General features: G+C 36.6%; 1 protein-coding gene across 1 annotated transcript; it reads left to right on the top strand.

Moving 5' to 3' along the window:
- The first annotated feature begins 251 nt into the window (after window positions 1–251).
- alpi.2 (alkaline phosphatase, intestinal, tandem duplicate 2) lies at window positions 252–9,296 on the top strand. Its single transcript, XM_056260526.1, has 11 exons — window positions 252–347; window positions 429–545; window positions 2,065–2,180; window positions 2,281–2,455; window positions 5,738–5,910; window positions 6,006–6,131; window positions 6,544–6,613; window positions 7,237–7,371; window positions 7,452–7,643; window positions 8,118–8,234; window positions 8,863–9,296. The coding sequence occupies exons 1-11, from the start codon at window positions 269–271 to the stop codon at window positions 9,126–9,128; spliced, it is 1,566 nt and encodes a 521-aa protein (XP_056116501.1). The 5' UTR covers window positions 252–268; the 3' UTR covers window positions 9,129–9,296.
- The last annotated feature ends 2,021 nt before the right edge of the window (window positions 9,297–11,317 follow it).

Here is an 11,317-nt window from a genome sequence, read left to right as displayed (position 1 = left end):
TCCCATTGGCAGATAATTTAGCTTGTTTTAAGCAAAAAAAAAACAATAATACATATACATATTATCTTATGTCATTTTACTTATCTTAGTTAACAGCAGTACCAAAAGATCTGCTCAAACCAGTGCAGGTTTCAGATCAGCATTCATATCATGTCAAATTGTCGTGCATGATAAGTACGCTACATGATCAACAGTGCAAGTGACCTTTGGCCCTAGGGGAACTATAAAGAGAAGGGTATGGACGAGTTTGACAGTCTTGAGTTTGACCATGGCCTCCACACAGACTCTTCTAATTACTGGGATATTTGCTTTAGCAGCCTTTGATGGATGTTTCTCCGCTTCTCCTGGTAAGTGCCATGCCACAGTTATTCCTTCTTCTCCAAACAAAGATAATGAAACCATGTTTCTTTTCTGGGATTAATTTGAAGCGGAGGAGCAGAACCCAAACTTTTGGTATGGTAAGGCTAAAGAGGCTCTTGATGTATCCCTCTCCATGATGCCCAACACGCGGCGCGCCAAAAACCTCATCCTCTTCCTCGGAGATGGTGAGTTACTTAAAACCTGATTTCTTGGTTTTGCATTGTTCTTTTTTATATTTTTATAATCTTAACAGACTCTGTATCAATTTCGCAGAGATGTACCAATTATTGTGGTGCACAGATTTGGGGAATTTGTCAAAATTAGCAGTTGTTTGGACTGGAACATAAATGCCATTACAATACATTTTAGACACTAATTTCTGCAGCATAAAGGCCGTTTACATCAACAATGATAAGATGGACATAATAAATAGAGTCCACGCCGACGGACAATAATGTTCTGTTTATTATAAGTGCATGCTTTTATTATGTCATCTGCCACTTTAAATGCTTGAGCTCCAACGATATCAAGTCGGGTGGATTTTGATTGGCTGTCAATGTTTTTATGGTTTATCAGCCGGAAACATCTTTCTGAAAGCGATTTCAATCTGTGCTGTTAAAAATTGTTTGTGGTCATTGAAATAAAAAAAATAAAGCAAAATAAAACTAAATGAAATAAAATAAAACTAAACTAAACTAAATAATAAAATATTAAACTTATCAGACTTAAATTTTTTAACTGAAATATATAAGCTAACTGAAATAAGTTTAAGTACTAAAATGACTTGAACTTAAACTAAAACAAAAATAAATTAAAGCTAAATAGAAATATCTAAAAGAAACTAAAACTAATTCAACTAAAGTTTAACTAAAGTTAATATGTAATATAAAAATAAACACCAATTAAAATTATTAATAAATACTAGTATATAAATAATACTAAAATAACACTGATTCCGACGATATCGTTCCTTTGTGTCATTATCATTATAGATGTGGTTTGAATTTTACTATTCTCATAGAACAATTATTAAAACTTTATAGTTTTAACTATCATTCTTGGCATGAACAAGCACTGTTACACTGTAAAGAGTGATGAGTTGGCTTAACTTAAAAAAGGGAGGAAACCTGTTGCCTTAGAGTTAAGCAAATAAAAAAAATCCACACAACTTAATTTTTTCAATTCCGCATTAAGTTTATTAACTTAATAATTTTAAGGCTACAGGTTTCCTCCCTTTTTCAAGTTAAGTCAACTCATCACTTTTTACAGCGTATAAAGTTACACTATTATTACAATGTTAGTGCATATAACACGTACACAATGAACATTAGCACAAGACCTTGCTTGGGTTCATGTGCTGTGCTTTAAATTTCACGTGTAAATCACCGCTGTCAAAGTCCTAAGATACGAGATTTTACAAGACTTTAGATTAGATAATCAGATTATTTACAGTAAGTATACACATTGTGCCTCTTCAGTTAATATAACATAAAAATGTTCAAACTTCTGGATAATACCAAAAGGACATCATATTTAGTAAAGATCAAATGTATAATATTACTGTATGGACTAAGATAATCAATAATGAATCATGTCAATTTCAAATCCTTCTAAAGACTCACTCTGATAGGATGGTTACCAATAATACTTGTATACTTGTGTGCGTTAAAGTAGTGTAACCTGTTGTTTTTGTCCCGCGGTGAGGCATGGGCATCAGCACTGTAACCGCAGCCAGGATCATGAAGGGACAGATGGACGGGAAGACCGGAGAGGAGAGTGTCCTAGCCATGGACACGTTCCCTCATCTGGCTCTCTCCAAGGTGCAGAGATCTCCCTGGCCGCACAGAAGAGGCTGATGCTGTAGATGTGAAGATTGATAAAGATTAATAATGCTGCTGTCTGTGTTTGTCCCGGCCGCAGACCTATAATGTGGACCAGCAGATGCCTGACAGCGCAGCCACAGCCACTGCATATCTCTGCGGCGTGAAGGCGAACTACGGCACTCTGGGTCTCAGCGCAGCCGCCCGGCGCAAAGACTGCAGCTCCGCTAAAGGCAACGAGGTCAAGTCCATTCTTCATCGGGCCAAGATGGCAGGTAATGGCCAATACCAGCACTGAGGTCACCCATTAATGCCATTCATTCCACAGGGTTGCAGAGTTAGGCAGATGTTATGTTCTTTTGAAGTGGTTTTTTTGCAGTCAAAACAGAAAATTAGGGACTGGTGGGTATATGTGGAATAAACATCAAAAGCGACTTCACCTCGGATAACTTCTACTTCATTTCTCATGATTTCAACTTTATTTCTCACAACTTCGACATTATAGTGAATTTATTTCTTTATAAATTCACCCATTACAACTTTATTCCTCATAATTTCATCTATATTTCTCACAATTTAAATTTTATTTCTTACAATAGCAACTTAATTTCTTAATATCTCAATTGTGATTTTAGTATAATTGTGACTTTATTTCTCACCATTATGACTTTAAACCTTCAAATTTCAACTATTTTTCTCACAATTTCAACGTTATTTCTTAATATCTCAATTGCGATTTTATTGTAATTGTGACTTTATTTCTTACCATTACGACTTTAAAACTCACAATTTTTACTATATTTCTCACAATTTCAACTTTATTTCTTACAATAGCGAATGTATTGCTTGATATCTCAATTGTGGTTTAGTTTTCTTAATTGTGACTTTATTTTATTCATCATTACGACTTTAACCTCACGATTTCAACTATATTTCTCACTATTTTAACTATTTCTCACAATTTCAACTTTATTTCTTTCAATTTCAACTTTATTTCTTAATATCTCAGTTGCAATTTTAGTATAATTGGGACTTTATTTCTCACCATTACGACTTTAAACCTCACAATTTCAACTTTATTCCTCATAATTTCATCTATATTTCTCACCATTTAAATTTTATTTCTTACAATAGCAACTTAATTTCTTAATATCTCAATTGTGATTTTAGTATAATTGTGACTTTATTTCTCACCATTATGTCTTTAAACCTTCAAATTTCAACTATTTTTCTCACAATTTCAACGTTATTTCTTAATATCTCAATTGCGATTTTAGTGTAATTGTGACTTTATTTCTTACCATTACGACTTTAAAACTCACAATTTCAACTTTATTCCTCATAATTTCATCTATATTTCTCACCATTTAAATTTTATTTCTTACAATAGCAACTTAATTTCTTAATATCTCAATTGTGATTTTAGTATAATTGTGACTTTATTTCTCACCATTATGTCTTTAAACCTTCAAATTTCAACTATTTTTCTCACAATTTCAACGTTATTTCTTAATATCTCAATTGCGATTTTAGTGTAATTGTGACTTTATTTCTTACCATTACGACTTTAAAACTCACAATTTTTACTATATTTCTCACAATTTCAACTTTATTTCTTAAAATAGCGAATGTATTGCTTGATATCTCAATTGTGGTTTATTTTTCATAATTGTGACTTTATTTCTCATCATTACAACTTTAACCTCACAATTTCAACTATATTTCTCACTATTTTAACTATTTCTCACAATTTTAACTTTATATCTTTCAATTTCAACTTTATTTCTTAATATCTCAGTTGCAATTTTAGTATAATTGTGTCTTTATTTCTCACCATTACGACTTTAAACCTCACAATTTGAACTTTATTTCTCGACAATTTTAACTATATTTCTGACTATTTCAACTTTATTTCTTACAATTATTGACTTAATTTCTTTATATCTCAATTGTGATTTTAGTAAAATTGTGACTTTATTTCTCACCATTACGACTTTAAACCTCACAATTTGAACTTTATTTCTCGACAATTTCAACTATATTTCTGACTATTTCAACTTTATTTCTTACAATTATTGACTTTATTTCTTTATATCTCAATTGTGATTTTAGTAAAATTGTGACTTTATTTCTCACCATTACAACTTTAAATCTCACAATTTCAACTTTATCTCTTACAATATCGACTTTATTTCTCACTATTACGACTTTAAACCTCACAATTCCAGCTTTATTTTTCGTCATTGTGACTACCGAAATTACAACTTCATATGTCGCTGTAACGGCCACCAGCTGGAGTGCCCCTGAGAGCCACCAGAGGGCCCTCCACATCAGACTACTGTCATTCCCTCACAAACTACATTTCCCATAACTCACTGCCCGGACTCTTCATCCATTATCACAGTCACCTGTGTCTCAATCTTGTTTATCTCACCCCATATAAGCCTGGTTTTACTCACTGCGAAGTCTTGTATGTTGTTGCACTGCATTTCTGAGCATTCTCCCTGGTCTCATGTCTCTTGGTTCTTGGATTTTTGCCTGTTTCGTGGATTCCCTTTTTGCCTCTGACCCCCGCCTGTTTGTTTGGACTGCCTTCCTGTGCTTGACCCTTTGCCTGTGTTTGATTACAATTCTGGATCACTGCATCAACCGTGTCTCGGAGAGCCGGCCCTCCCTATACCCGAGCTAAGCGGCTGCTTAGGGCCCCGCCGCCACTAGGGTGCCCCCAAACTAGGGTCCGACCATAGACCCTGACGTGACCTGTAACTCAACGTATATTCGCATCACATGTTAACGCAGCGGTAGAGTTACTCAAGGGACACTGCACTTATTCACAAAAGTTTAATATTTGCATTTGCTTTAAAGCCTTGCCGGTTAACCCTTTCATTCGCGTGCTGTTATGACATGCGTTTTTCTTTTACTGAGTATGCGCACACTAAAAACCTGTCAAACAGCGCCTGATTACTGGACTTTATCTTAATTGCGTCTGATTGTGCAAATACTGCCAAATACACTCAGGGTTTACATAAACACAGTTGGTTATGTCTAAAGTGAAAGTAATCAGTTGCTTCTGCCACTTTGTTAGAAGCAGGACAGCAGCCTATAGTATACATGGATAGTTAAAGGGATAGTTCATCCAAAAATGATATCATTTACTCACTCTCCATGTATCAATTTCTTTCTTCTGCTGAACACAAAATAGGATATTTTTAAGAATGTGTGTAACAGTTGCAAGTCCCATTGACTTTAATTTAGGAAAAAAAATACTATGGAAATCAATGGGGTCCATCAACTGTATGGTTACACACATTCGTCTAAATATCTTCTTTTGTGTTAGTTCAAACTTTGAACTAATGACTTATTTTACAACAGTTTGTTCGAACGCTTCGTTCACTAATCAACATCACTACTTTGAACCCTGTGTGCTTTCATGTGTCGTTTATGGTTAAATGAGCAGTTGAGTCTCAGTATCTCTTATCTGTGACAAAACACTAAACCATAATTTGCTTACAAGGAATACCTTATCTACTGTAAATGACTGGTTTGGTATTTTCCAGGGAAGTCTGTGGGCATCATAAGCACGGCACGTGTCCAGCACGCTTCACCGGCCGCCAGTTACTCACACACTCCTGAAAGAGGCTGGTACAGCGATGAAGAGCTGACGACTGAAGCCGTCCAAGGGGGATGCAAGGACATAGCGTACCAACTCGTCCATAATACTGATATAGACGTAAGGCCCTAACCTCGCAGAACATTGAACTCTAGATAAGAGCAAACTGTCAATCTGAATGTCTCGCTTGTGAAATCCCTCTGATTTTATTGTAGGTTATTTTAGGAGGCGGCAGACAGTACATGTTTCCCAAGGAAACCTTGGATCCTGAATACCCCACAGTTACGGGGAGCCGGAGTGACAAAACAGATCTCGTTCAAGAGTGGTTAAAAAACAGAAAAGTAAGTCAAACCCCTTCCATAATACATTAAAAATGAAAACTCGGTCACCCTCACGAAGTTCCAGAACTAAAAGACTTTGTTTCCCATTGGAACACAAAAGGAGATGTTTAGAAGAATGTCCTGGTTGCTCTTTTCCATACAATGGAGGTGAATGAGGAATTTTTAGTATTCAGTATTCTTGCAAATCTCATTCATGTTCAGTTCATCTCAAGAACCAACCCCACGTCATGATGGATGTGAAACTTGACACAACCGAAGCGATCTATCCACTCTTGCTGGTTCACATCTTGCCTAAAATCTCCTTTTGTGGTCTATGGAGGAAAGTAAGACATTCAGGTTTAGAACAACATGAGGATGACAACATTTGTATGTTTGGATGAACTTCACCTTTAACAATCCCTCCTTTCTTTAGAATTCCAAATATGTGTGGAATAAAAACGAGTTTGATGCTGTGAACGAGGACAGCACTGATTACCTGATGGGTACGTCCGCCTTTTCCACTTGGAAAGGCAAATTCCACCAGTTATGCTGATCCTACAGTGTAAAAGTTATATCAGTGGTCATTAACCTTTTGTAGGGAAGCTTGTTTCCGCCACGGAGTAGAACAATTTAAAAGATAATTGCGGCTTTTTCTCATAATTCTGACTTTTTTTCTCACAGTTGTGAGATATACACTGCAATTGCGAGTTATGAAGTCAGAATTGAGAGATATAAACTCTCGAGATATACAGTAAACTCACAATTCAGACTTTTTTTCTCTCGCAATTGCAAGTTTATATCTCGCAATTCTGACTTATTTTGTCAGAATTTTGAGATATAAACTTGCAATTGCAAGTTATAAAGTCCAATTCTGAGGATTTTTTTTTAGCTATCTCACAATTCTGACTTTATAACTCACAATTGCTAATATATCACGCAATTCTGAGAAAATAAGTCAGAATTGCATGATGTGAACTGGCAATTGCGAGAGAGAAAAAAAGTCAGAACTGCGAGATAAAAAGTTGAAATTACCTTTTTTATTTTGTTATTCGGTGGCGGAAACAAGCATCCATATACTTTTTGACTCCAGGTTATTCTCAATGTGGTTTAATGTTATTTTTATTAGGGCTTTTTGAACCAAAGGACACCAGGTACGAGCTGGAGCGCGACCCTTCAATGGACCCGTCGTTGACAGAGATGGTGGAGAAAGCCATCAAGATTCTTCGCAAAAACTCGAAAGGCTTCTACCTCTTTGTTGAAGATAAGAGGATATTTAGTGTCATTTCTATTAAGATGTGTTGAGTCGAGCGTACTTATATCTGTGTGTTTCCTCTCCTGTAAGTGGGAGAATAGATCATGGCCATCATGCGGGCCGGGCCAAGTACGCTCTGACTGAGGCTGTGGAGTTTGACAGGGCCATTGCGCGGGCGGCCGAGCTGACGAGTGAACTCGACACCCTGTCCGTGGTGACTGCCGACCATTCCCATGTGTTTTCCTTCGGTGGATACTCTTACAGGGGCAATCCTGTGCTAGGTAGGCAAAAACAACATTTTCTGCATCTCTACAACTTTTGAAATGACTGTAGCTTGAAGGGATAGCGCACCAAAAAATTAAAAATTGTCATCATTTACTCACCCTCTTTTAGCTTTAAACTTGTAAGACTTTGTTGTGTGGAAAACAAAATAAGATATTTTGGGATTTTTTTTTGTTTGTTTTGTACAATAAAAGTCAGTTTTGTTGATTTGGACCCCATTGACTTTCATTGTATGGACAAACACGTTTGAAAAATTCTTTAAAATACCTTCACTCCTGTTCTTGAGAAGAAAGAAGGTCCTCCAAGGTGAGTTACTGATGACACAAAATCTGAGTTTTCCGAATGAGGCCAATTATTTCTGCTCAGGTTTCAAATGATTTGCCCAGTAGGAGTGCATTTTTCTCAAAAAAACAAGGACAGATTTGAGGGTAAATTGGGATTAAAAACAACTTCTTTACTTCTTTGTCTTTTAGGCACTTCCTATTCAAAAGCTGAGGATGGTAACAGCTTTACTAATGCGCTTTACGGAAACGGTCCAGGATACCAGATTGCAAATAATACTCGTCCTGACATGAATAGCACGGTCTCAAGTAAGTTTTATGAGTTTAATTGTTTTACCCTCGAGTGCAGAAGAGAATTGTTAAGTGCATTCAAGCTCTGATTTGAAAATACAGACGCCCCATCTTGTGGTCATATGTGTCACTGCAAACACAGGAACACATTAAAAGGTATATGTACTTCATCCAAAAAATAAACGTTCAGTCATTACTTATGTTGTTTCAAATGTACAACTTCCTCTCTTTTGAATGAAACACAAAAATAAGAAGTTTAGTACAATCTCCAGGCTGCTCTTTTCCTTAGAATGAAACATAATAATAGTTTGTATGAGGAACCAACGCATTCTCATCCCAAGGCGTCATATACTGACGCTTTTGCCAAAGCGTCTACACATCCGACGCACATGGCACCCTTTAACGTCAATATAACACGCCTCGGTTATGGGTAGGTTTAGGTCTGGGGTAGTGTTAGGGTTAGACCACTAGGAGGCGCCATATATCAGCGTCTCATATTGACGCTAAAGGGTGCCATGTGCGTTGGATATAGACGCTTTGGCAAAAGCATTTTAATTTTGGGATGAGATATTCCTTTAATAATTTGATAAATGAAATAATATCTGTATAGGCTAATTAATGAATATTTGGGTGTTGTTCCCTGCAGGCAGTGATGCATATCTTCAGCAGGCTGCGGTTCCTCTTGACTCAGAAACTCATGGCTCTGAGGACGTTGCCATTTTTGCCAAAGGCCCGATGGCCCACCTCTTCCACGGCGTCCAGGAGCAGAGCTACATCCCTCACGCCATGGCTTACGCCGCCTGTATCGAGCCGTACACCGACTGCCTGCAGGAAAACCATGGAGTTTGCACTCGCTTCAGCCTCCTGCTTCTGATGTTGAGCTTGCTGTCCTCACTCACGACCCTGATATAACGAGACTAAAGGTGTGTGTGTGTGAGGTGAAATTCACACAACAAGCTTGAGAATACATCATTTGCACGTTTTTCCAATCCAACTGCAACATTATAGACAACTGGAGGATAGTGGGATAACTTCTACACTGTTTGCAAATAAAGTTTGGTTGTTAAGATATCTTTTAAATCCTCTGTGAGGACATTAATCATTCATTTATGAAGAGATGGTTGCAAGTGATGGGCAAAAACTGATTGATAAACGGCATAAATCTGCCATCTAGAAACTGTCCTTTACATTACATTGTACATTATTCTCGAAAACCCCTGAATAAACAGCCATAATATATCAATGTACTGTATATAAAAATAAACCTCTGTGTAGACTTAATTTATGTTTAAAATAATACCTCAAATATGTACCTGGCTGATGTTTTATAAATGTTGTGGAGATCGAGAACAGTGTGATTCACTGGTGTCTTCATCTTCAGGTAAAAGAAATCAAGTGGTTTGAAAGATATCAATTCTGCTATTGTTTCATAAGATGTATAAATCCCTTAAATGTACTGTGAAATTCAGCTAAACCATTGTTTGTCCATTGTAAACCGTTCCAATGCCAGATCACCTTGTATCTTGCAAGTTATACGTGAGATTGAAAATTGTTTAAAGAAAGATTCAACCCTTCCACCCTCATTCGTCCTCCACTTCATGGCACGGTTTCGTAAATCTGATACAATTAAAAAAGTCTTATGAAGCTGAAAAGTATACAAGAACGGTTATTTTTGTACCTGCGAATGAAAATTCATCATCCGTTTAATGCCACTTTCTAATAAGTCTGTCAAAAAAAAAATTTATAATAAATAAATAAAAACATTTTTGACACTACATCATAATGGCTAAACAATTGTTTACCTCTAAAATTAAAATTTTCCAAGACATAACTCCAAACTTCTTCCATTTTTTGCTATTTTCTAAAAAAGTTTTCATTGCAATGTCTCAAATAAGACGTTCAGTGTTGATTCAGTTCTGTTTAATACGTAAACACCATCAATGATGACATGAGTTCAGGTCAGGAGAAAGCAGTGATGACATCATCCATCCATCCTTATGAGAAGGTGTGTAGGCATTCACAAATTCAGTTTCAGGGATGGATTGTTTGCATGAAGCTTCTGTTATTACAAGACACATGGAGGTAAAACACATCCACTGCTGGGTTTTCTGGTTTTCATGTTGTATGGGGACTTTCCCATAGACATCATGATTGTTATACTAGGCAAACTGAATATATGATTCCCTAACCCCACCCATAAACCTATCACAGAAAACCTTTCAGAATCTTTTTTACATTTCACATCATTTTTACATTTTCAAAAAACATTTTAGCATGATTTATAAGCCATTTTCCTCATGGGGACCATACATATCCCAACAAGGATTTCAGATATCGTCATCTTTGTGGGGATTTTGTCCCTATAAAGTTTACCTGGACCCGACACACATACGCATGCACGCACGCACACACACACACACTTACGCTTTTTAACAAACACTGCAAGATCACACAGGAAAAGGATCATCATATAGTTCCCTCATACTCAGACATAGCGCTCAAATTGTTTTGCTGATGTAAGGGATTCTCGAAGAGCATTAATCTGCGGGCCTCGCCCTCTGTGGTTAATCAGTGCATCAGTCATCTCATAAAAAATGTGTCTGTAGCAATATTCATCTATAGCGGACTGGGCTGTGCTGAGTCAGCGTTGGGTAGACTAGTGGTCCTGCTGTTAATGGTGAAGCTGGTTGAACAACATGGAAAGAAGAAGAAGAAGAAGAAGAAGAAGAAGAAGAAGAAGAAGAAGAAGAAGAAGAAGAAGAAGAAGAAGAAGAAGAAGAAAAAAGAATCTATTTGTTGATTTAAAAATCTATATTACAGTTTTTCCGAATTGGTAAAACACTAAACCCCATTCTCTGAACCAAATTCTTAATAGCCTAAAACCAATTTGTCGAATCACTCTTTGTGTAAAAACGTAAACAAGTTCAGGCAGTTAAAACACCGTTTGCAAATCTCATGCACTCTTTCTGTGAAACTCTAAACACATTCTCACTCACTAAAACACATTTCTCTCTGTGATGCACTTGTGTTTCATAACGCTAAAAACAGGCAGGCGAAAGTTAAACACAACTACAACACAGTTGTCGTAGTTTACGCACACA

Source organism: Rhinichthys klamathensis, unplaced genomic scaffold (assembly GCF_029890125.1).
Source record: "Rhinichthys klamathensis goyatoka isolate OS25496 unplaced genomic scaffold, OSU_Roscu_1.1 h1tg000009l_1, whole genome shotgun sequence".
Classification (NCBI taxonomy): Eukaryota; Metazoa; Chordata; class Actinopteri; order Cypriniformes; family Leuciscidae; genus Rhinichthys; species Rhinichthys klamathensis.
Note: the sequence above shows the minus strand (reverse complement) of the source record. Positions and strands in the feature narration are given on the sequence as shown.